This window comes from Mangifera indica, chromosome 1 (assembly GCF_011075055.1).
Source record: "Mangifera indica cultivar Alphonso chromosome 1, CATAS_Mindica_2.1, whole genome shotgun sequence".
NCBI lineage: Eukaryota > Viridiplantae > Streptophyta > Magnoliopsida > Sapindales > Anacardiaceae > Mangifera > Mangifera indica.
In genome coordinates, this window is record NC_058137.1 from 2534356 (window position 1) to 2560288 (window position 25933).

Sequence of the window (25933 nt, forward strand, 5' to 3'; positions counted from 1 at the left end):
AATGATGACTTTAATTAATATTTCTTTTATCAGTGTTAGCATAATTTTCTCCGCTGACAAAGACATTTGCCAGTCCCTTGAGACACTACCCATGTGATCATTTCTCTTTTCATAAATATATATATATATATATATATATATATATATATATAGACACACTTTTTAGGGCAATCAGCTCGCATGCACTTGCGTTTTATTGCACTAACGTTAACATAATCGTTTGGTATACTTTCTTAAAAATAAACGTGCATTAATTTTGAGCATTTAAAAAAATATTTAGGTAATACGTCTCCACCTAATTGGATGTTGTTGATAAATTATATATAAAGATCTAGCATTTCTTTAGCGGTTGTATATTTTAGCTCTCCAAGCTTGCTATCTACCCTTGCAAATAATCGAAAATGGCTAAACCACTTCACGTAGTGATGCTTCCATGGTCAGCCTTCGGCCACCTGATCCCACACTTTCACCTCTCTGTAGCTCTAGCCAAATCTGGGGTTGAAGTCTCCTTCGTATCAACCCCTAGAAACATCAAGAGACTGCCTAAACCTCCTCAAGATCTGGTGACCCTCATCAATTTTGTGGAGTTTCCGTTACCATCCTTGGGCAGCAACGAACTTTATCCCGAAGGTGCTGAGGCAACGGTGGACTTTCCTTCTTTTGATCAAATTCAGCACTTAAAGATTGCTTATGATATGCTTGAACATCCTGTGAAAAAGTTCGTTGCTGAGCAATCCCCAGACTGGATTTTCTGTGATTTTTATAGTCATTGGTTGGTCAATATTGCTCAAGAATATCAAGTCCCTATTCTTCATTTCTCAGTTGTCTCAGCATCATTCTATAATTTTTTAGCACCAGATTTGCTGGTTTATAATATTACAAATGCATCCGGGATATCATCTAAGCAAAGGGTTGGCAGCGTTCTCAATGGATGTCAAGCAGTGGCTATTCGTAGTTGTCCAGAATTTGAAGGTGAACGCTTGAACTTACTTGAAAATTGGCAAACCTGTGATTCCTGTGGGTTTACTCACGCCAGAAAACGAAAACAGAAGAGATAAAATTACTGATGATAGATGGTGGAAGATATTTCAATGGCTTGATCAGCAGAAACCAAAATCAGTTGTTTTTGTTGGGTTTGGTAGTGAGTGTAAGCTTACAAAGGATCAAGTATATGAGATAGCATATGGGCTCGAATTATCAGAATTGCCGTTCTTATGGGCACTGAGGAAACCTGAGTGGGCTGCTGATGATCTTGAAGCTTTGCCTCCATGTTTCAATGGCGACAAAGGGATGGTGTGCATCGGCTGGGCACCACAGTTAGAAATTTTAGGGAATCCATCGATTGGGGGGTCATTGTTTCACGCTGGGTGGGGATCACTGATAGAGACTTTGAAATTTGGGCATCGTCTTGTTGTGTTACCATTCTTAGTCGATCAGCCTTCTAATGCAAAGCTATTGATTGAAAAGGGTCTTGCTTTGGGAGTGGAAAGAAGAGAAGATGGATCGTTTAGCAGGGATGACATTGCCAAGGCTTTGAGACGAGCGATGGTCTCCGTGGAAGGAGAGAGGTTGACGGTTCAAGCTACAGAAGCCACTTCGATTATCAATGATAAGAATCTGCAAGAAGATTATCTTGGTCGATTTGTTGACTATCTGAAGACAAATGCGGTCACCTACCAAGGGTGATTATCATTTCTATTAATAATAAAATAAAATGCATTTGGTGTTTATACAAATATGGTTAATAGGGCAAAATTATCCCCTATATAAACTTATCTTAGAATCAATTTCAATATTTCAAAACTCGCATACACAACTTGTCACATATACTCAACTTGTTGTCAATTCTTCTAGTTTACACCGGCGTCTTTTCTTGCTAAAAGGAGGGGGGAAAGGTAGGGGGTTTAATGATATTTATATTAGGAATGCATGATGTGAAAGGAAAATGTTATTGGTATTTTCTATTTGAAGGGTCATAGTAGTTTACTAGTTGTTGATGGTTTGATAAGTGTTGTCTTGATTCTAATTTGATAACACAGTATAGTTGTGTTTGAATTGGAATTGTCAAAATTAAGGGGAATGATTTAATTATAATAAAAAATAATTATTTAATATTTGACATTCTATAGTAGTCATAATGGATTTGGTTATTATTTCTTATTTCGTAAAGAAAAGAAGTTATATTTGGGACTTGCCTTGCAGGATATAAATTAGAGCAATGTTTGATATCACAACTATAAATGGTATTCGTAAATTAAATCAAAGAGAAAATTTGACCACATAATATTAATTAAATATACTAATTTAGTCACAAAAGGATTTCCGTGTCCACACAACAAAACTTTTTCACAGAACAGAAAGAGGTCATTCATGACGAATTCTTAGTGTCTATATATTCAAACACGAGCACCATAATGCTTGGCAAATGACAGTGTACCAAAATTGATTAAGCAATAATTTAATAATAAAATAATATTTAATTATAAAATAACTTATTATCTATACATTCACTTATTGGTCGTGCCACATTTGGTTTTACTTTGACAATGTTCTGTTCAACTTTTATATTTCTATGTAACTTTACTGCAAATCTAAACAGATCAACTGTCGGTCATAGCTTTAAATCAGTGATTGAAGCACAGACAGCCACGTGTAGTTACCATCTTAAACATAGTGCTGGTGTACTAATTCTGTTAAAACCGTTACTTATATTAATTTAACAGGATCTAATACAAGATAGATTTCTTTTACAGAGTCTTGGATCTTGATTTCTCTCAGTTTTATCGAAATGGAGAATTCAATCTCTCAAATTTTAAACACTGCCACGCTACTCCTGGCCTTCTTCGCAAGCACTCCTACAGCTGAATCTTTCTGCTCAGAAGCCATGCCCATCGCTCTCTCTTCTAGCGGCTTCACCCTCTTCGCTCAGGCCCTTCACCGCTACAACCTAACCGCCACCACCACTGGCCTAACCTACTTTGCACCCCCAGATGATGCCCTAATTAACTTTTCCCTGGATGCAACCTCTGTCCGCGGCCACGTATCAAATGCCGGAGCCTTCTATTACGACTCCCTCCTCACCATTCCTCACAACACCACCCTGCCTACCCTCCGCAACACCACTCTCACTGTTGCGACTGGAGCTGGAATGGTTTCTTTCAATGATGTTCTTGTCATTGCTCCAAATCTTTACTTTGACGGCTCCTGCGCTGTACATGGTGTTGATGGACTACTGGTGCCGCCCTCATCGACCTCCTCATCAGCATCTGGGGCTGATCTAGAATTTGCAAAAGCAAGAATGGGATCTAAGTCTCTTCCTGTGTCCTCAAGACGTAGAGTAAGTGAAACATTTAAAGCGTTTGTTAGATTCATTCGTCGAGCAAATGGACCGACTCGTCTCGAAGAGGATGAAGAACCTGGTATCCCTTGAGACTCTGGATTCTCAGCGTCCTGTGGGAATCATGTTCGATGTAAACCGTCTGCTCTATCATCATGTCGACTGTATCTTTCTGTTTTAGATTTGGGTCCGGCGTGATGTAGATCAGTGTTTTGAGAGAGAAAATGTTGGCTCTGTATCATCTGAATATGTTAACTCCTTCCTTTCTAATACAGTATTCTTAGTCGTCCCAGAGGATATTGTATTCACATCATCCAATTATATGTTATCACCTCATATTGTATAGATATATTCATAATAGTACTATTCAATTTACAAATGGTATAATGACCTACTCTTAGGGCTGGATTCGAGCCGAGCCAGCTCGGGCTCGAGCTCGGCTCGGCTCGGTTCGAGCCCGAAACGAGCCGGGCTCTGCTCGGCTCGATCGAGCTCGAGCCGAGCCCGAGCTGGCTCGGTATATTTTTTTAAAATTTTTTATACAAAACGACGTCGTTTTGATCCTCATATATACACAAAACGGTGCCGTTTTGATATGAAAAACGAGCCGAGCCGAGCCGTTACCGAGCCGAACCCAAAACGAGCCGAACTCGAGCCGAGCCGAATCCGGCTCGAGCCGAACTCGAGCCGGCCATTAAAAAACCGAGCCGAGCCCGAGCTGGCTGCGAGCCGAGCTCGGCTCGGCTCGAATCCAGCCCTACCTACTCTTACTTGCCATTTTGTTAGTGGCCTTACTGCACACCAATAAGTTCTTGATATTTTGGAAAGAGGATTCTGTTACCGTTTTGATAATGGCATTGGCTCTGCATTCATTATATTTGGATTAAAATGTGCATTATTCAAGATATAATGCAATTAAATTAGTGTTCTTGTTCATGATGAATTTCCTACTATCATTAACAACAATATACTCTGCCAAACTACAAGGTCACCCTACGATAGCATATGCATGTGTGTAAGCCAGAGCACATCAGTCACTACCTTCATATGCTTACATGCACTGTGCAAAAATTAACAAAAAGCGGATTTTTTTTTTTGATTTTATAATCACACGAGCAAATTTTTTGTAAGACCAACTCACTGTACAGGAGATATTCAAGTTATTGTAATTGATCATATCACATACCAAAGCTCAATTCATCCTCAATGTCATCCCCATCTTCAAACAGCTTCAAAAACTGAGCTTGTTCTTGTTCTCTCTTCTTCTTTTGCCAGAACCTACATGCTGCCACCCCTCCGATTATCAGTACAGTTGAAGAAAGTACTGTGATAAGTATTATTATGCCAACATTCCACCTCTTTTCTCCATTAGGTGTGCTAGAGGTTGAATTGAAAGCTACAAACACATCAAACAAAATGATTGTCACAATTTGAAAAAGAACAGAATATGTAACTAAGTAAAAAAGTGTCAATATACACATCATATGTCTATTTATCCATCCAGTTTAGGGGACAATTCATGACTTCTGGGATTTTCAGAAAAAGAAACATTTTTATGCTGATAAATCTTTTAACCAATTCATTTGAGGGATAAATTGCATCTAAAATTTTCAAGAAGAACGAATATGAAACCCAAAAATGCAACAGCCAGGATGAACAACTATATATCCGGATCAAACCAGTAAACCATTGCACTTAGCAAAGCTATTAAAGCCTGACACAACTATTCTTTTTTACAGAGTCTTCAAAGGCATTCAACCACAGATTTACCCTTACTGAAAACTCAGTGAACTTTATCCTTGCACAACCAGCACCACATGTTTATCAGGTCCTAAATTTATGCTTATCCCTTCTTTAGAAACATGTTCTTTGCACAGCTTTAGTCTTCTCAGACTACTTCTCAAATCTACTTTCTGCTTCTGCCTAAGAAAATCGTCAATTTATATCTAGGAACTCACAGGACTTCATAAAGAGTCATAGTCCTAGATGGGGAAAAAAAGAGACCAAAATTTCAAGATCCTCTGGCATAAGACAGAATGATTCCTTTGTATGCAAATCACAAGAAATTGCACACTGTCAAACAAACACATTCATATGGCATGTGAGTTGTATATGTCCAACACAAGCCACCAAAACAAATTAGAGTGAAAAACAGAACTAACTATTAAGTTAGAAAACAATAAACTCACAGCTTGCTTCAGGCTTGCACCCCAGACAAAGAAAAGCGGCCTTAAATTCCTTTTTCTTGTCTCGAGTATATTTCCCCTTACTAGCAGCAAAATCAGAAGGACAAAACTCCCACTCGTCATATACATCATCTGACTTAACCATATCTGCCTCATAAAACCCACAGCGCTTGCATTTCTGGCCCGAAAAATCTGTTAGCGGCTGCAGAAATGAAAAACCCTTTTATTAGCTTCACCAAAAATTACCACACTAAATGGTATTCAAAAGGCCCCAGCCTCTCTAATACGTATTTCAGTACCAGTTTTAGTTTTCAATTTCCTTGACGAAATATACTTATTGTCCACTTGGTAATTTCTAGCAAGCTTTTACATATTTAATGACGGATAGTTAAAAAACAGAAATGAAAAGTTTTAACGCAAAAGGTGTGAAATACTAACCTGCCAAGATTCTTCCTTGTTGAAAGAATATATGTGATTTGCGCGCTTGACATCAGGCAAAATCGTCTTGTTCTCTCCTTTACATTGGAAATAAACCGTCGGTTTAGATTTCGGTATCCATTCGTGAGTAGTATATATTTCAATCGAATCAAGCGTTACAACTGCTGTTAAGATGAAACCTGCCAGAAAAATAATATTAGCTAAAGGAAAATGATTAATTTTCAAATAAAAACCGATGCCGTACAATCTCGGTTTGTTTCCCAAGAAAATTCACCTGGAAAGAAGTTAAGAAAAGTCAGAAGGACGACGAAAGCACGAGAAGCCTCGGAATTCAGCGAACTCCGAATCGACATACCGAACTGCGTCACCATTCACAAACTAATCGATTTTTATTGATGGAGATCATTAGCCGGCTCAGATCAATGCGCACTACGCACCTATTCGTTCTCTGTTTCATCCGATTACAAAGAAGCTGCTATAGGAGGCTATGGCGGTTTATCTTTTTAAATTTTTTGGTTAATTTTTTATTCTTTTGTTTCGTGAGAATGAGGGAAAGGAGAGCTAACCGGATCGCGCTACGGGTGAATGGACAGGGGGGCGTCTATGATACGCAGGATGCGCATTGCGCGTGAGTGAGTGGGATGGGTTGGACCTTTCACCTGCTGCCACGGACAGTTGGCGGTTAAGCAACGGTACTCTTACAACATAATCCACATGTGAAACATATTTTTATTTTTTAATAACTGAATATACAATAATTCCTTTTTTATAAAAAGAAGATTTATTTACCTAACTTTATGTAAATAAAATTCAAACTGGGTTTGATTTGTCATCAACTACAAAGCTACTCAAGGCAAGAGTTCTGTCCAGCTTTTGCCTCTGCCCAGTTTGACTACAGTAGCCTCTGCCCTGTCCTTTTGCTGGTGCGGCAATATTTTATGGTCCTGTACTGCCCAGATTTCCCTGCTTGTTGGACTGGCTTTGAATGGTAATTATCTTACAGTGTTTATATAGTGTATTTGTTGTTGTTAGGTTGTTACCTTATTCTCCTTTTAACCCTTATCATTGTTTAAACTTTGATAGGTCTTAAGAGGAGTAGATTTTTTGTTGTTATTGTGTGAGTTTTTTATCACCTAAGTTTCTGGTTTGTTGCCCTTACCCCTGGAGAATGGTGAGTTTAAATTGTTTTCGGAGTCTTCTTTGGAAGGTTTTTTTTTTTTTTTTTTTAGTTAATATATTTTCATACTCTTTTTAAAAAAAAAGTCAAGAGTCAGACTCACATGAAGCCCAATACATTTTACTGAACAACGAAATACCTCCTCAACTTACGAAATTATGAGGCTTCCTGAAGTTATGGTGAACCAGGGCGACCATACATACAAAAGTTTATGAAAATGTTACATTAATGATTAATTAAACTGCCAAGTTTACCCACTATTCAAAAGTTTACGCCCACAGCTATGTTGTTTATACCTCTGAGAAAATATTCTAATACAGTATAGTAAAAAGTTATAATTAAAGTAGATATCCCTTTATGAAATCTTAAAAAACATAGTTGGATTTCTATGAAAAGTTTATTTACTATCTTAGTAGTGACATTATTTGTATGATTAACTCACCTTAGGAGATTAGTCTGATTGTGGTATATACTCCTTATTGCGAGAGTCCTACTTAGCATGCGTTGGTTGGATCATCCTTAGAGCTAATTATACTTTGTAGTTTGTACCATGCATGTCGACTTAATATGTTACACTTGAATTAAGTCTCAGAATTAAAAATTGACGTTTCTAAGGTGGTGGGTTGTTTTTGTACTTCAAATATCAGTGTTTAATCTCATGATATAATTTATAACTATAGTATGTTAAAAGACAATATTAATTTGATATTAATTATCTCTGAAACATCAAATGTTGATATCTTATATAAAATGCATTCTGCTTAGTTGATGTTATTTATATGTAAGACATGCATGTAATACACGCTAAAGGATGGGAAACATCATTGATATAAACTATTATATAATATATTAAGACTAAACTCATTGATTACATTCAACCATCTTCTCCGAATAAGCTTAAGATATATTTAGATAATGGTGTAAGTTCAACTAACAAGTTTAATAACTAATATCGTCTCACCTATTAAACTTGTTTATAACACCAAAATATGAGACGTTAAACATATATTATCTTTTCACTAGACATTTAATTCATATGTTGAAAGATGTTATTCATCTATTATTGTTATATACATTAGGTTTGACAATAAAAGTAACCTCGTCTATTGTACTCAAACATAAGTCACTACAAAGTTGACAAAGTCCAATCCTTGGATCATCCTTAGAGCTAGTTATATTTTGTAGTTTGTACCACGCATGTCGACTTAACATGCTACACTTGAATTAAGTTTGAAAGTTACAAGTTGATGCTTCTAAGGTGGTGGGTTGTTTTCGTACACCAAATATTAGTGTTTAACCTCATGATATAATTTATAATTATAGTATATTAAAAGACGACATTGATTTGATATTAATTATCTCTAGAACATCAAATGTTGATACCTTATGCAAGATGTATTTTGTTTAGTCGATATTATTCAAATGTAAGACATGCATGTAATACATACTAAAGGATGGGGAATATCATTGATGTAAACTATTATATAATATATTGAGACTAAACTCACGGGTTACATTCAACCATCTTTTCCGGATAAACTTGAAACATATTTAGATAATCATTTAAATCTAACAAACAAGTTTAATAACTAATATCGTCTTATCTGTTAAACTCATTTATAACACCAAAACATGAGGCTTTAAACATATATTTTCTTTTCATTAAACGTTTAATCCATATGTTAAAAAATATTATTCAATCTAATCCATATGTTAAAAAATATTATTCATTTATTATTGTTATGTACTTTTGTTATATGTTTTAGGTTTGACAATAAAGGTAACCTTGTCTATTGTACTCAAACATAAGTCACCACGGAGTGAAAAGGTCCAATCCTTATGATCAACAAACTAAGATTGTTTCACTGTTATGTGTTAGGAGTAATCGAGTAGGCATGATCATCCTAAAATAGAAACGGATTTGGTTTGGTCGCCTGGTATCCCGAGGGCTGAAAATCACCGCATAGCACAATGGATTTTTTAACCCTCACAAATGGAAGCCGCATCTTCAACATGTGAAGCCTTTTAGCAGTTGGCAGACTAACATTACCCTACCCTAATTGTCTCCAGGACTTCGGACGCTTCCTCGGCCACACCTTAAATTTTGTCTCCACCATTTTCTCAGTTGTTGATCTTTCTTGCTGAACCACCCTAGCTATCTTATCTGACGAATCCACCCAACAAATCTGACGAACTCTCTCATAATTTCCATCTCAGTCAATATCATCCTCCAACCTGACAGACGTTAGGGTAACATCATCAAGCACTATATTGCTACCTGAAAATAAAAGTGTCCTGAAGAGTAGACCCAAACCATTAGTATAAATTTGCAATTAACTCAAAGAAAATAAGATATATTAATTAATTTTATAAAATCAATATAATTCAAAAAAAAATTTTTAATATTTTTTATCACTTAATCAAATCTTTTTCCAATAAAAAAAAAAAATTATGTAAATACTCATCGACTAGTGCTGGAGTGTTTCTCAAACCTATAACAGCCATTGTGATCCTGTTTCTCAGATCTTAAATCAATTAAAAATAATTTTAAACCAAAAAAAAAAAAAAAATCAGTCACCATTTCAAATCACATCCAAACCAAGTAATAAAAATTATTCACAGCTAAACCACATGTCTTATCTTTCACCCAAGAGCAGTTATTCATCCACCAGTCTCCTCCCAGCTTTCCCTTCCATCCTGCCACCCAACAACCCAACCCCGCCTGTCCATTCTCCCTAACATTTACATTACGTCTTAAAAGTATTTTGTTCATTTTTTTTTAAATTTGAATCAAATTAATTTTTATTAAATAAGAAAAACAGTTTGATGAATTGCCCGGTTTGTATCATGAGAATTGTTTATAGTAATTTCAATACGCCCGTTTTGGTAGGATGAACAGCTATTTAAAAACAGAAGTTACCAAAAAATCATGATTCTGATAAAAAGAGAAACCGCCATGAGTGCCCACACTTGTAAGCCGTTTTAATGGTAGAGAGAGAAGAGTGTTGATGAGGGAGGGAGGAGCACCCTTAGTTGTTGGCAATGATTTTAAAATCGGATCAGATTAATTGATTCATTCGATTGAATTGAAAATTAACTCTAAATTTGATCCAATTAATATAAAAAAGTGGTTTGTTTATTAAATGGATGAAAATTAAATTTTATCAAAATTTAGAGTATTTTTTAAATTTTAATTATTTTTAAATAATTTGATTATTTTTATTATATTGAATAAATTTATAAAGGTTTGTAAGTAAAAATAAGTTCAAAAATAAAATAGAAAAAAAGAAAAAAATATCTCATATCTATTAAAATGTCTTCTATAGACAATAATTTATAAAATTATATTTTTTTATGTATCATAAAATTGAGATTTTTTATTTTAATTGTTTCATTAAAATCAAATGAATAATTGTTACTCTTTAAAAAGAATATATTCTAATCTCCATAAGTGTAGGTATCTTGATTAATTTTATTTTTTTATAAATTTTTAAATAAAATTCATTCATTATAATTTAATAATAAGTTGAACTAATCGATTCTGGATTGAATCGATCAAACTGACCGAATTATGAATTAATAAAATAACCAATTTGATCATCAGTCTAGTTTTAAAAACAATGGTTGTTAATGAAAGACTAAAGGTATGACCCAGACAAAAAGACAAAATCACCCCTCAAGTTCAACTCTACTAAAATGTTGTCCACTATTAAAGACTATTTTGTCAATTAATAATAAGAGATATAGAATATTATAGTGTTTTTTTTAAGCATATAAATATATATTACATAATCCATGGGCCTAATAAAAATGTGGAGAGATTTTATATCTTTTTCATTAGCCTTATAACAAAGGGAGAAAATTTCTGTAACGTGAAAAAAATTTTGAAGTGGGACAATTCTTTTAACTCTAGAAGATAATTAAAGTAAGCATATATGATTAAATAATAAAATCCACAAGAGAAATTCAGAAAAAGGAATCACTAGCCATTATAAAGGATTTATATAAACACAACGAAGAGAGAGACAAAAATTACCAAATTTCTTTAGAAAATTCATATTTTTTTGTAAAAGATTTTACAACAATATTATCCAAATTCAGGTTAGTCTTGATTCAAACCCTTGTATTTTGTGTTTTCTTCTATAATAATTAAAAATCAAATAATATAAGGTAGATTAATGGTTATGACTTCATGTGAAATATAATTTTATTGTGATTTCATATTGTTTATATTATCTAATATTATGAATTTTTATTGTTATATTGTTTAATATTGTTATTATGTAATTGGAGTAAAATTGGAAATGAGTTGACGAAGATTCAGGTCTAGATCAAAAATAGAGAAAGAATGGGTTGACGTTGACACCAGAGGTTGGCATCAACGTTGAGGCTTGGGGTTAACGTCAATCACTTTAGTCCTATATAAAATTCAAATGAAATTTAATTTAAAAGATTTAAACTTAAAAATTTTTAAACTTATTTGACCTTACTTAACACATATATAAATCTTATTTTAAATATTGATATTATATATCTATATATATTCTTTTTTTATAATATATAAAGAGAATAGTATTATCTTGTCTAATTTTTTAAGATTAAAAATAAAAATATTTTAAATATTTTATCATATAAAATAATAAAAATATTTAATATATAAAAATTATGATGTAAATATATAAATAAATATAAATTAGGACAGAAAATTCAATACCCCATCTAATAAAGATATCTGGAATAATGAGCTCCATTAACTCTTGTATTAATGTGAAGTATCTAGCTGTCTTTGTCTCTTTAATCAAACCCTATCTTCGCAGCGTTTAATTACAACACCTTAATATTTCTGAAATTTGAAAAACGAGTGTACTTGCAATGTTTTGGCATTTATCTTTAGCTGTATAGCCTCGAAATGACATCAACCATGAACTAAACATAAAAGACAGCTATTACCAGATCAAATTTCAAAATGCCACAGAAGATTCCTGCAACTAAGAAAAGTTCTTGAATTTCTATGACGTTCATGGAAGACTTCTACAACAGCAATCGTAGATGGATTATATTAAACATGAATACATTTCATGTATGTGACAATTTATAGAATCCTCAATTTCATAGGCATCCAACAAATTTATAGGTCTCATTAAGAACTGAAGACTTTAGTTTCTAGCTGATATGCTGGGGTGAAGAAGGCAGGCCAGCAAAGGTAAGTCGACATGATACTGCTAACTGTGGACGCACCGATAAGCATATTCATTACTACAATCTGCAGCTGAATGGCCTCCAGGGGAGAAGCTCCTCCCATTATCAGTCCAGTCATTGCGCCAGGAAGGGAAATTAGACCCACCGTTTTCGCGTTGTCTAACACTGGAGACAGAGCGATAACCAGAGCCCTCTTCACCTGCTGAAGTGTTGCTTGCCGCGGCGTTGCACCCAGCGCTAATGCTGTCTCCACCTGCAAACAAAACCACCAATTTGATGAAGCCATTGACACCGGGAAAAAGTCTATAAAAACTAGTTATCCAATAATTCTTCTAAAACTTAGCCCTTACCAGGTTCAATTGTGTCTTGATATCATCTCGAAGTCTTTTCATTGTTACTCCGGTTACAGTCATTGCATTTCCAACCATCATTCCGGCAACTGGGATGATGTATCTTGGAGTGAAAGGGAAAACGTTTAGTATAACAAGCAAAAACATGGTCACCGCAGTTCCGGCCAGGATAGAAGCTCCGGCAACGTACTTCCCACGAGGTACATGCTTCGCTCGTTGACCCGCCGTGTAACCGGCAACTGTCACCTGCAAGGAATAATGAAACAATATCAAGAACAAAAACAAAAGTAACAGCAACACCCAGAAACATGCTAACTGCAAAAGGGTAGTGTAAAAAATGGAGGAAAAAAGTCTACATTTCCAAACTTTAAATTTCAGTAGTTTAGTTCATATTTACTCATTTGGCCAATACAAGAAGGAATAATTCTGCAATATGAACGGATCAAATTTTTTTAAGACTTTTCATACTCTTTTCTCGACATAACAGATAGAAGATAAAGCATGGACCCTCTCTGTTTTTCTCATTTCTGGTAATTAATCTGAGTTAGAACATGGGATCTCTATATCTATATAAAATGATTTCAACCTGAGAAACTATGCACGTAAAATCCAACTGCACGTAAAAGAAAGCAGGCGGAAAAAAAAAAAAAGCAGAAGAAACGAGCAGAATTAAGAACGAACCATGAAAAGGTAAGCAAGAATGATCCAAAAGCTCTTTTCTTGGGTAAAAATGAACTGAAGAACAAAGCCAATAACAGAGAGTTGAAGAAACGCCCTGATAATGGAATAAATCATCTCGCCCTCCAATCCAAGCCTTTGAAAGATGGACAACAACACAGCCATTAGCACCACCGCCGTGGCAGCCGCCGGCTTTATCATACCCTGAAGAAAATCAAGTATCCACGCAAAATCCATATTCTCACAAACTGCATACACAAGCTGCTGGGAACCAGGGTTTTGCATAAATAACGAAAAAGACGCAGAACATGAGAGGGTGAAGTTCAACGAGAAACGACCTGCCTTAGATCAGAAATTGCATCTCGTGGAGTGAGTATTTGATTAACTGAAGAATCATAGAGCCGGAGCGGAGAATATAAGCCTAAGTTTAAGCTATTACGTGGCAGAGCGTGAGTGATTGAATAAATAATGCGCTGAATGACGCGCAAAGTAACTAGAAGTACGTACGATCCATACGAAAGAGTCCCGTTCCACGCGCGCGTGGACTTTGGAAGTGTTGTAATCAAGTAGGCCCTCACGAATAGACATTATCAAAGGGGACTGTGCTGTGTTATTATATTACATAACGACTGAATTACATAAATGTTTTTGGCAGTTAACATCTTTTCATCCATAGAGACGAAATTACCATTTTATCCCCTGATCCTCTCGGTTTTTTTGTTTTGCTCTTAACTCGCCCTCTTCCTCCGTGATGTAAACCAATCAAGTTTGAATATCATTTTATTTGAATTTAATTTAAGTAAAAGTATATTTGATTTAAGTTTGATATAATTTTAGTTTAAATAAAAAATAATTTAATTTGATTTAGATTTATGAGTTAAATTTATAATTAAAATTTATAGTTTAAGTTTGTAATTTATTAATAAAATGATATTATTTTATAAATAAATTATAAATTCGAATTGTAAATTTAAGTCATAAATTAAAATCATAATTTCAAATAAAAATCAAACAAATTTAAATTATATATTAGAGTTATAAATTTAAATCAAATTAAAGTAAACACTTTTTAATTTGAATTTAATTTAATTTAAAAAATAAATTGAATCTTTTAATTTAAATTTGATTTGAATTTAAATTAAACTTAATCAATTTTTTAGAGCAAATTAGTTCAGTTCGGTCTCAACCCTATTTGCTCTTTTTCCCTTCGCCAGCTTCTTTTTATTTTTTCTTTTTCTTTTTATTAACTTGTTATGGAAGACGGAGACAGATGACTTAAGATGGAGGAAGATGAAGGGTATTTCTGGTAATAAACAAAATTAATAATTAAAAAACTGTTATTGATTCCTTTCTCGTTAACTAAAATGTTAAAAATAAATCAATTAATTAATTAAGATCGTGATCTAAGGACTGTGAAGACTGGTAGCTACTTATGGTATAGTAGGTCGTAAAGAGGAAACAAAAAATAATAATTAGGTAATGTTGACATTCACATGCCTTGTCAGCATTATCACATTCATATTCATAGAAAATACACCGGCCCAGTTGTACCTCTGTCCTAAACGCTTCATCTGGTCTTCATTCTTTCCACGTACTTATCATGATAATGTAAGCCGTTAAGAATAAGCTTCACAATTTTTCTTTTTTTAATTTCAAACAACCGTGTATATTTAATTATGATAGATAAATTATATATTATATTATATATAAAATTTTAATTTTTTATATTATATAATATATTTTAAAAAAATATAATAATAAAAAATTTTAATTTACACACCATTATCGTAAAAAATATTATAATTTTTTTAAATTTTAAAATTTTTTATATATACTTTTATTATATTATAACTTTCTTAAAAAAAAAAAGTATTAGTTTATATTTGTAATATCTGTTATATTATAAAATATATTTATTATATTATATTAATTTAATAAGTTTTAAAATATGTATTGTTATTGTATATTTAAAGATTCAGATAACCATATTTTTAATATTATAAAAAATATTTATGTCCTTGAATAATGTATCACTATATGTATAATAAAATTATATATGTATAAATAATGTATACAATTTTATATATAAATAATGATATGTCATCATATAATTGATTATTGTTTTTATCTCTAATTTTAAACTAACCAATCATATGATAATACGTCATTATTTATACATAAAATTGTGTACATTATTTATGAACAATACTATATATATCTATTTTAGATATACAAATATATACACACTCATACGTGTCATCATATGATTAAGTATTGTTTTATTTTTAATTCAAAATCATCTAAATATATAATGACATATATAAATATGTATATATTTATATATCTAAAATAAATATACATAATTTTATTGTATTATTTTTATACATAATACTACTCATCCTCTAAATGCAATTAAAGTTTAAGTATGATAAATTTTGGGCTATTTTGGATTAGTAAAGTCGGCAGGCTCTGCTTTGTATCATACTGGAACAGCTTGATCTGGTTTCATTTTTATTATTTTTTTAAACTTGAACTTATAAAAAGAATAATGGTCCAAAGTAATCTAGTCCATTTTACATATTTTATAATATGGTTTTAAAATAGCAATTTCTTTGGTGCAGGTGAAAGAGGACATGTGACACAAAAAGGGTGCCTGGCCAAGACAAACAAGGAAAAATGGGAGTCACTTTATGCTAGATACATATGAAATGTTTTTGTCTTTCTACTCTGGACTTTTTCGGATATTAAATATCCAGATCCCATTAGGTGGATTTACAGGGCTGGCGGCATATAAGTTGTGTTGATTATCAAAAGGGTAATGGTATTTATCTGATAGCTTAATCACATTTCAACCTTTCTTCCCATCATTATAAGGGCAAAAATATTTATTCCAACATAAGGTTTAGTGTATTTTTAAACTTTTATTTATAAGATTTTAAAACTCAAATATCTATTTACATTTGTGTAACGCCATTCGTTAGATCTATGTAATTTTTTTACAGATTGTTGCACAAAAATCTAGTTATTCCAATTGGATTTTTTATGGTCTCCTAAGAGAGGGAGAGAAGATGCTTTTGAAAAAAAACATCAAGACAAGCAATCATCGATAAGATTGAATGAAGTTTTTAAAGTGTAAAACAATATTTCAAAATTTGAGGGGACAGTTATTCATTCTAAAATATAAAATCCTAAAAATAATATATAATAGGGGGGAGGGGGATAAAAGACTAATTTTTTAAAATTAAGTTAAGGGAAAAATAATTAATTTTAAAATTGAGAGGAAAAAAAATTAATTTTTGTTTGTTTAAATAAACTAGAGAAACATGATTAGTTTTTAAAATTAAAAAATAAAAAAGAAATCAATTTTTTATTTAAATAAAAAATTTTAAAGAATAATTTAATCTTAATTATAACAGGTAAAATTAAAATAAATAAAAATCTAGATTTTTAAAAATGAAATTCTATAGGTGAAAATGAGAATAAGTCTTTTGGCCACTCCGACAAAACAATGGACCATATTAATCAGGATGGTCCAGAGTTACAAAGGTCTAGCTTTTAAAATTACATATCATGTCAAGAATCACTTTTTTAGGTGGATCTTGTCCAAGGTCTGTGACTGTGAGAAAGGTTCGCAGACTGGTTTGATAGAGCTAAAAAAATAAAAAATTAGAAGGAAAAAAACTATTTTCCACCCAAATTTTATTTCAAACTCAAACCCACACCGATGATGATGAGAGATGAAAAACTTAAACTTTCACTTATAATCAAATTTCTATTATTTTTTTCTGTTAAAATGATGAATAAAATAGTTATTTTACTATTTATATAAAAAGTTATAAAGTTTATTATTTTCTCTCCCCCAAAGTTTTAAAAACTAATATTTCACTTTTACTTAAAGTTTTTAAACTTTAAAAAATAATATTTTCACTCTCAAACCTAGGTTTCCATATTTTTAAAACTCAGCCACCCCCATAATTTTCAAAAATAGTAGTTTTACCCCCACTCTTCAATTTTATCTTTCAGTGTCATCTTCGACCTCCTCCTTCTCTTGATGCGATGAAGAGATCTTCATCTCTTTGTCATACAACTCAAATGATGAAAGACGACACTTCATCGTCTTTCGTCGCTCGTCACGTTTGGACAACACTTTGTTATCCAGATCTAGACAAAGAAGGGTCGTCTTTCTTCGTCTTTTGTTGTTGGAGAAGAGAGATTGATGGAAATCGTCAGTCGTCGGTGGTGGCTGGAGAAGGAAACAAATTCTAGGGGTAAAATCTAAACTTTTTAAACTTTTAGGATAGGTTGAAGTGTTAGTTTTTAAAACTTGGAGGAAAAAATGATAAAGTTTTAAAGTTTTAAAGTTTTAAAGTTTATAGGTAAAATAATGATTTGACCCCTGTCTTTAAATAAAAATTTGGATGATAATTTGGTTATAGGTCGGGGTTTAAGTTTTTTATCTTTTATAAATATAATTTTGAAATTAGACTAAAATTTGGACAAGAAATAATCCTTTTCCCAAATTAAAATATGTGGAGCTTATATTTTAACGGACCGACTTGCAAAAAGGTTTATGAACGTACAGGCGTACAACCTAAAGGGCCGATAACTCGTGTCTCAGACCTTGGTCTTTTGACGGGTCGACATGACCTATAAAACCCCTATTTTGGCGTCTCCGTTTGACATGACCGGCTCGCGGAATGGGCTGAGTCAACTAAGGAACCCGACCTTGGACACCTAGGGCAAAGTCCCGCCCAGGTCCAATTTACCTTAAAACCCTTACAAGTTTTTGGGGAAAAAATGTAATTATGACTTGTTAAAACGCAGCACTCCATTCACCAGCTTCACACATTCTACCTCCGACACTACTGCAACTTTCAATCCAGCACAGAACACACGCAAACGCTTACTCCAGAATCATGAGTCTTCTTCGAGCCGCTATCAAATCGAGGTTTTCGCTTCAAGCGATTAGGCCAAGTCACGCCCTCCCATTTTTTCTCCGCGAATCTCCGAAACGTTTTTCGACCGAAACGGAAACTCCGGCTTGTGCAGACGCTTCGTCTATCGATCCATTTCTTCGAACACCAAATGGAGGTGCTTTATTTTTGCACATTTGATAAATTGCTTGAGCATTTTCATTCCTTTTTTTTTTTTGTCAGAAATTAGGGTTTAGGGTATTTAACGAACTTAAATTATAAAAAAAGTGAACGTATTCTCTCTATACGTAATTCATTTTCTATTGTATCAGGTGTGTATGGGAGACTGAGTGGCGTTACGATACGAAAACAAACATTGAAGAGTGATATAATTAATCTGCTGGAAAGCGTTGATTTGACGCCGGACGATGTTAAAGTAAACTACACGCGGAACTTTATGCCGGTTGGAATGTATTGTTCTTCTTGCTTTGTTTAATTGTTTCTGTTTTATTTTTCCGGTTATTCAAGTTTTCATGTTTTCTGTTGATCATTACATTGCGAAAAACAGAATTTGTTTGAGCTTTTTATTTATTGAACTTTGTTGTTGTGATAAGATTGTTACAACTCCGGTCAAGTACGGACTTTGATCATGCTTTTAAGGCTATTGCAAAGAAGGGTCGCATGTACAGATTGGACAAGGTAATGTGGTTGTTAATATGTGCCAAGTTTTGACAAATTATTTATTCCTTGTATATGTATTTTTTCCAATAGATCTTATAGGTTTGTGTTTGAATATCAGGTTAACCGTTCTGATTGGGATATTGTTATGCCGTATAATGGAAAAACTGTAAGTCAAGTTCTTGATAATGTACCTTTTATATTTAAGTTTTAATCTTGGAATTTATCAGTTGTTATAAAGTTAGATGATTTTTGGGTTTAACAGAGCATATACATGGCATTTGAGTGAGATGTTTCTCAACATAAATTAAGATGAAGTCCCACATTTTGTTTTGTTGTTAAAGATACTGTTGTGTCAAATTATATGCATTATAATTTCTGTGATATTATACCTGCCACTTTGTATGATAAGAAAGTGAAAGTTAGAGCTCTTAGGATTATGTTACTCTGTTAGTCTGGTCGCTGTATGAGGTGCCTTTCTAAAATGACTTTAGTTTTTCAGCTTTCTTGTGGAAGATTTAAATCATAGTTTGAAGGTCTGTGTATGGTTATTTATCAGTGTTGGTTTTGAAGCCAATAAAGGATGTATTTTCCAAAGAAAATTTCGGTTTCATGGCTTTCAGTGGCTATTTGGTTTGTTTGCCATCTTGTGCATTCCTGCAAAAGATTTGTTTGCATGGCATTGTTAAATTCTACATACTGAGCTAGTGGCACATTATCTTGTTCTAGAATTAGAATATGCCTATATTTGTGGAAAGTAGAAGTGAAAATTGGCCAGTGAAGTGTTCTTGAGATTTTTTTTTCCAATTGATGTCAATGCATGCAATATCTACATTTTGCAGAACATCTTCATGCAATTTGAAGAGTGCTGACTTATGCATTGCTATTACTTGCAAGCGTTTTCCTGATATTTCAATTTGTCAGGTTTTACTGGAAGGAATTCCTCAAAATGCACAGCCAGATGATGTAGAGCGCTTTCTCTCTGGCTGTGAATTTGATGCATCATCCATCCAGATGTTTGTAAGGTTAGCATGGCATTCTATGTCAAAGCAAGACAGTGATACTTGTAATTTTTTCTTGTGTTCATACACTGAATCTTCTAAATTACCATTGCAGGCCAGCAAACCCTGAGCTAATTAGAATGGCAACTGTTCGCTTCCCCTCACAGACGCAGGCAATGAATGCATATCTTAGGAAGAATAGAGGCTTCTGTCTCAACAATCAAATTTCGATGCGAGTTCTACAGTGATTTTCTTTACTGGTGGCATTGCAATAGGATCAATCATGAGGGTTAAATTTATGCATTGGTTTGAACAATGTTGAGTATTTGCAAAAGCACTCCATATTTAGAAAATATCCTTGTTCCATTGGGGACATTAGAACTTCAATAATTTTGTTTCAAAGCGAGTAACTTTTCTATGTATTATTAGTTGGATTGAGTAGTTAATATGATTCTTATTGGACAAGAATTTTTCTGAAATAACTTAGCTACTTTTTGGTTTGGGTCCGCTTATTTTCATAGTTTAACCCTAGTCTGGTTAAATATTAGTGGGTGTTTTCAGGGAGGATAGCTTGTTTTATATTCACTTTTCAGTTGCTACGGAACAAATTGCCTCTCCTGGTTTCATTCTTGACTGGCAAAGATGGATATTGCAAGCAAGGGAGAGATTGGTTAAAATCTCCTATGATGGTATTTTAAAAGTAAATTCTTGATTTATCTGAAGAAATAATTGTGAAATCAGTTACTAAATTTAGAGTTTTACCTGTTTGACATAATTAGATCTGATTTTTTGGCCGATCTAAGTCAAATAATGTTTCTTCAATTAAAAAAAAAAAAAAAACCTCAACGGAATTAGTATGTGAAATTGACCATAAATAATTTGACGTTATTCAAGCATTTCTAACAAAAAAAATTGCTGTGATGTATAGTAATGTTTGTGGTACAAATCCATTAGCTTTTACTCAATTTCATGTTCCATTTCAGGCTCATTGCCCAAAGATTTCATGTGATCAACCAAACAATCTACCACAGCAAGAATTTCAGCCAGCCGAGTAATTGATTTGTCTTCTGCCCTAAATCTGTACACACAGTTCTTAATCTCAATCCAACTGTGCCCCGGATTTGTTTTCAGCCCTTTGTCTTTCATCAATTTCCTCACCCTTGCTGCCTGATCCCAGCACTTGACACTCGCATACAGATTTGCCAATTGCACATGGGTAGCAGCGCATTCCGGTTCCAGCAGCAGTCGGCTCTCTGCAGCCTGTATACCAACCCAGACGCCACCGTGAATCCTGCATGAAGCAAGTAGTGAACCCCATATGACAGCATTGGGACAAATTGGCATCTTTTGGATGAAATTTCCTGCCTCTTCAAGCAAACCAGCCCGGCCAAGAAGATCAACAACACATGAATAATGGTCTAGTTCTGGCTCTAAGCCATGCTCAACCATGGAATCAAAATACCCTTTGCCCTTTTCAACGAGACCCGCATGGCGGCATGAAGAGAGAACACTAAGAAAAGTAATGGCATCGGGTTTAACAGTTTGTTTCTTCATATCTTCGAAAAGATCAATCGCCCATTCCACGAGTCCATGTTGAGCATACCCCGTGATCATGGAATTCCACGATACAATATCTTTACCATGCATGTTGATGAACACATAATATGCATCTTCAACATTCCCACACTTGCAATACAAGGAGATAAGAGCATTAGCAACTTGAATGTAGGATTCAAAACCCATTTGAATACTTTGACAATGAGCACTTCGTCCCTGTCCAAGAGCTCCACTGCCTGTACAAGCACTCAAAATACTCGTGAAAGTGAAATCATTGGGCTTTGCCGTTGAATTTCTCATCATACGATAAAGCTCCAAACACATTTCAACATGCCACTCCTGTGCAAACGCCGCAATAATTGCTGTCCACGAAACTACATTTCTCACAGGCATTTCCTGAAACAGTTTATATGCATCAACCATCTCACCGCATTTACCGTAAAAACTGATCAAGGAGCTCCCCACATAAACATTGGCTACAAAGCCACTTTTTATTGCTAAACAGTGGTACTGAGCACCGCCATGGATGTCACGTGCTGACCCACATAAGCTCACACCATTTGACAGAACACCCGCACCAATTTTCAACCCATCCCCCTGTAAATCACGATGTGAAGTGATCGACTTCGACTTCTCGACATCATATTTAAGCATTTCATCAAATACATTTGATAATCCCACATCGAGTTGGTTCGAATCTGTTTGAAGAAGATCCTGAATGAGGCGAAGATGGTTTTGGCTGCTTGCACTGACTCTTGTTTTAGGCGATATGATATCTAGCACTCTCAATGCCTTGTCTAATCTCTTAGAAGGTGTTGTTTGTTTTTGCGAATAGAAAAGCCTGGAGTGTGATAGTGTTCGAAGACATTGTACAGCAAAATAAGGTTTCTTCTTCGTAGATGTTTGAAGTGAAATAATATTCATAATTGAAAATGCCCCATTGATGTTCGCAGCTCAAACTGTAAATATAAATAATAATTCTCTAGCTCAACTTCAACTTTCCAAAATTTTACCGAGAATCAGAGTGGGTGTTTATTTGCTAACTTTGTAAACGCTATATAGCTGAAATGCTTAGAACTTAGAAGAGACCCAAGAATTGATTAGAATGGGATAAGTTAAAAAATGCCATAAGGAAGCTAAATGATTTATTATAATTTTTGAAAAATTAAATAAAAATAAATAAGTAAGACCAAATCTACAAATTATAACTTGATTAAAACAAAAAAAAGTTAGATTTTAATAAAATAAATTTTAAGTGGGGCCACCAGACCCCACATACTACCCATGTAGTTCCTTCTTCGAAGGCAAGGCAGCTACTTTAATATGAACCTACAGAATTCTGTGCATGAGTATATGAGAAATGTTTTTTGCTTCTAGTTTTGAGTATCACTTGCATAATAACATATCATTTAAATATTCAATTGTATACTACAAACTATGTGTGTGTGTGTGTGTGTATGTGCAACAATATATATACAACAGAGCCACCCTGCAGGTAAGTCACATTTTTAGCTGAAGAACCACTAATGGGCTAGTATATCAAGCTCAAAAGAGCAAAATCTAATTTTCCATGGGGTTCAAACAAAATATTTCAATCAAATTTATTTCAGTATGCATGCCAGTTTAATGAAACTAAATCATCTGTATGACAAAAAGAAAGTTACAACCATTGACATAACTGATTAGAACCTGTATCATTACAGGCACTAATTCTGAACAGGTTTTGTCATTGCATCAACAACAGCTCCTTGCACTTGTTGTACCATCATCCAAAAAGTCATCTTCTTCTCTTTCTCCATGTAAATAAACCCATAACTTTGCTTCTGCATTGAATTGTACACAAGGATCATTCTCATAGTGCAGACGATCCAAGCCTCGACTAACAACTTGATTAAGTTGTTCATCAGAGATACCTTCCACCATATACTGTGAGTCCCTCATAAGAATACAAACATCAGCCCTTGTACCCATTCTTCCAGGAAATCTGGCAGCCGCATCCCTCACAAGACAGAGAACCGTTACGTGAGGAGGCCGATCAACCCTAAGCATGTAATGATCTCGAACTTTTGATGAAGGCTTCCCGCTGCTCCTTCTCAGAGGAGCAACTGTGGACTTTCTACCATCCAGTGCTGTATATGAAAATGCTCTCTCAGGAACTGAATACCGAAGAGCTTCCTCCTTCTGAAAATAAGCCCTTACTTCTCTAGAACATGGGCTAATTGTGGCAACACACTTCCTAGGTCTCACACCTCTTAATCTTTCCTCCAAATTTGCAGTCACAGGTGGTGCTGGAAGGTTTCCAATTTGTTCAAGTTTTTGATAAAAATTTCTCAGCCAATCAGCGAAAGAATCAACCAGTTTAAGAAGAGTTTTGTGAGGCATACCCCAAGATTCAGCGGAAACTTGATCCTTGATGACTTCGTTAGGCTGAGAGGAGACAGGCCCAATCCAGGACCAACTTTTTCTAGACTTCAAATATAAAGCAAGTGGCTGCCAGCCCGTAGCACCTGGAGGCCCTAGCTTTGAAGAAAAGATATCCAGAGCTCCTCTCACTAAATCCTCAAGTAGATTCTTTGCTTCAAGAATACAAAGGTCTCCTGGGTTTGTTCTCACCCGCTCAACAATTTCATTAATGGTGAGGGAAGGTAGGTTATTGTTCTCTGTTTCTCCAATGTTACTACTGTATTTCTCAACATGCTTGCTGAATGCTATGGTATCATCTTCTGCATCTGGAGTAATCATTGCTATGCGAATGGCGGAAAGAAAATGTATAATGGAGAATGAGATTCCCTTATTAAAAAAAGTGGGGTTTATTGGAGATAATTCTGGTTTCTTCAGAGGTTTTGTTTCAGGAACTGGAGTGTCATTAGCTCCTCTTTTTGCAAAGCATGATTCAGGAATTAAGCTGAGTGAAGAACCAGCATCAGTTTTCTCCTTCTTGAAACCCTGTTTCTTCAAAGCACAAATAGGCAGTTCACTAAGGGCCCCCCTTGACTTGAAGTGACAGCGATCAGATTTAACTAACTGACCCATGTATGGTACATCTGCTTTCTTCTTCCTCTGCTTCTTTGGTACTCTGCCACTCTCAAACAATGAGTTGCCTACTGTGTCGCAAGCATTCCTTCGACAAGTTTCAACATGCTGCTTGTCTTTGATATTGATCAATTCAGTACCCTCCAACATCTTATATGTTTCATTTGAGTTACCCTGCTCACCAACCTCATCACTCATGTGCTTTGATTGGAGCAAAGAAAAGGAGCTGCCAACATTTCTTTTCTTCTTGCGCAAGCTACGAATGTCTTCCTTCATATCTTCAACTTTCTGTGGCTCGAACCTCTCAGAAATCATAGCTTTGCAACCAGCATCCTGATGGTATTTACCATATGGAATTTCATCATTCAATCGATCTATCACCACACTGCCCAGCATCCTATTAGCACTACAGTGCCCTCTGTTTGAAAATGATCCATTCTTAGTCAACCCCTGACTATCATTTGCCAGTTTCATCAAAACAAGAGCTGCTTCTTCACAGGTTAATAATTCCACACCAACGTCACCTCTAATTTGCTGGGTTCCCGCACTATAAGAAACACCAAACTTTTTGCCATGCGCTATCTGATCCTGATGAGAAGGATTCTGTAAAGAACCACCTGATTGCCCTATCTTTCTAGAATGACATTGACCTGACAACTTTTCCATTGATGAAACTTTTGACTGCACATGCTTCATTCTCTTCACTGAACTTGGAATTCCGTCTTTTTTGAGTTTCAAGGTCACAGGCCTGTATCGGGAAGAATCATTTGGGACATATTCACCATCAATGGTAACACTAACTGGTGCGCTTGGAACTCTGACCATCTTCCCTGTCATAACTACCAACCAAGGAAAATTTCCTGCCGATACCCAAATTTTCACAGGATTTCAGAAAAGAACAATTCTAAAAGGAACTGGTTGATTAAAAACAATATGAAGTAAGAAAAGCCAATATATTGAACAAGGATTCCTCAAATTATTTAAGAGGTGACGAAAAGCAAAAACTCTACCAAGCCAAACAGGCCATAACCTATTGGCATAATTGAGTATGGCATTCACTTTCAATAAATGAAAGCATAAAGCACAAGACATCATAACCATTTAGCAAAATATATACTAATGCTTCCAAATTTGTATGAAACATTTCAAGTGATATGACAATAACTTCGCGATCGCATATTAATTGTTACGTATTTTCAAAGACACGTGACAGAATTAGTGTCATCATTTCAAAATAATCACTACATTTCCATATTTTCTATTCAAAATTTACATTCAAGTAAGATGACAATGATTTAAATGTAAACGATCAGACAATAATTTAGATGTAATATGAGTTCTCATATTGTTCCAACATCTGCATAATATCACTGAATTAACTCTTTG

The 25933-nt window shown here is 34.3% G+C and overlaps 4 protein-coding genes and 1 pseudogene across 5 annotated transcripts; 2 read left to right on the top strand and 3 right to left on the bottom strand.

Annotated features, from left to right (window-relative positions):
- The first annotated feature begins 337 nt into the window (after window positions 1–337).
- On the top strand, window positions 338–2121 carry LOC123200257 (annotated as a pseudogene).
- A 2152-nt stretch (window positions 2122–4273) lies between these two features.
- LOC123210864 lies at window positions 4274–6577 on the bottom strand. Of its 2 annotated transcripts, none has more exons than XM_044629365.1 (4): window positions 6236–6577; window positions 5962–6140; window positions 5527–5725; window positions 4274–4622 (listed from the first exon to the last, which is right to left on the bottom strand). In XM_044629365.1, exons 1-4 carry the CDS (start codon window positions 6330–6332, stop codon window positions 4516–4518), a joined length of 582 nt encoding a protein of 193 aa, XP_044485300.1. In that variant the 5' UTR covers window positions 6333–6577; the 3' UTR covers window positions 4274–4515. The 2 variants fall into 2 exon arrangements, with proteins under 2 accessions (XP_044485300.1, XP_044485293.1); XM_044629358.1 differs by having other exon boundaries at window positions 4274–4733; window positions 6236–6571.
- Window positions 6578–12117: 5540 nt separating this feature from the next.
- Window positions 12118–13813, bottom strand: LOC123214088 (protein ALUMINUM SENSITIVE 3). The gene is made up of 3 exons (XM_044633808.1): window positions 13369–13813; window positions 12688–12933; window positions 12118–12590 (listed from the first exon to the last, which is right to left on the bottom strand). Exons 1-3 carry the CDS (start codon window positions 13648–13650, stop codon window positions 12279–12281), a joined length of 840 nt encoding a protein of 279 aa, XP_044489743.1. The 5' UTR covers window positions 13651–13813; the 3' UTR covers window positions 12118–12278.
- A 4353-nt stretch (window positions 13814–18166) lies between these two features.
- On the top strand, window positions 18167–20436 carry LOC123194540. Its single transcript, XM_044607785.1, has 6 exons — window positions 18167–18456; window positions 18611–18749; window positions 18893–18977; window positions 19078–19125; window positions 19881–19981; window positions 20073–20436. Exons 1-6 carry the CDS (start codon window positions 18282–18284, stop codon window positions 20203–20205), a joined length of 681 nt encoding a protein of 226 aa, XP_044463720.1. The 5' UTR covers window positions 18167–18281; the 3' UTR covers window positions 20206–20436.
- A 363-nt stretch (window positions 20437–20799) lies between these two features.
- Window positions 20800–22639, bottom strand: LOC123194533 (pentatricopeptide repeat-containing protein At2g37320). The gene has a single exon (XM_044607772.1). It carries the CDS (start codon window positions 22436–22438, stop codon window positions 20915–20917), a length of 1524 nt encoding a protein of 507 aa, XP_044463707.1. The 5' UTR covers window positions 22439–22639; the 3' UTR covers window positions 20800–20914.
- Window positions 22640–25933: the final 3294 nt, after the last annotated feature.

What these genes read in the sequence shown, in the direction of transcription:
- LOC123210864 (XM_044629358.1), bottom strand. Translation starts at nt 6,332, where the DNA reads ATGGTGACGCAGTTCGGTATGTCGATTCGGAGTTCGCTGAATTCCGAG. An exon ending in ACAAGGAAGAATCTTGGCAG is followed by an intron (nt 5,726 to 5,961) that starts GTTAGTATTTCA and finishes TCATTTCTGCAG; the next exon opens with CCGCTAACAGATTTTTCGGG. An exon ending in GTGCAAGCCTGAAGCAAGCT is followed by an intron (nt 4,734 to 5,526) that starts GTGAGTTTATTG and finishes ATGTGTTTGTAG; the next exon opens with CTTTCAATTCAACCTCTAGC.
- LOC123214088 (XM_044633808.1), bottom strand. Translation starts at nt 13,650, where the DNA reads ATGCAAAACCCTGGTTCCCAGCAGCTTGTGTATGCAGTTTGTGAGAAT. An exon ending in TTCTTGCTTACCTTTTCATG is followed by an intron (nt 12,934 to 13,368) that starts GTTCGTTCTTAA and finishes TATTCCTTGCAG; the next exon opens with GTGACAGTTGCCGGTTACAC. An exon ending in TCAAGACACAATTGAACCTG is followed by an intron (nt 12,591 to 12,687) that starts GTAAGGGCTAAG and finishes TTTTGTTTGCAG; the next exon opens with GTGGAGACAGCATTAGCGCT.
- LOC123194540 (XM_044607785.1), top strand. Translation starts at nt 18,282, where the DNA reads ATGAGTCTTCTTCGAGCCGCTATCAAATCGAGGTTTTCGCTTCAAGCG. An exon ending in GCATGTACAGATTGGACAAG is followed by an intron (nt 18,978 to 19,077) that starts GTAATGTGGTTG and finishes TTTGAATATCAG; the next exon opens with GTTAACCGTTCTGATTGGGA. An exon ending in TGCCGTATAATGGAAAAACT is followed by an intron (nt 19,126 to 19,880) that starts GTAAGTCAAGTT and finishes TCAATTTGTCAG; the next exon opens with GTTTTACTGGAAGGAATTCC.
- LOC123194533 (XM_044607772.1), bottom strand. Translation starts at nt 22,438, where the DNA reads ATGAATATTATTTCACTTCAAACATCTACGAAGAAGAAACCTTATTTT.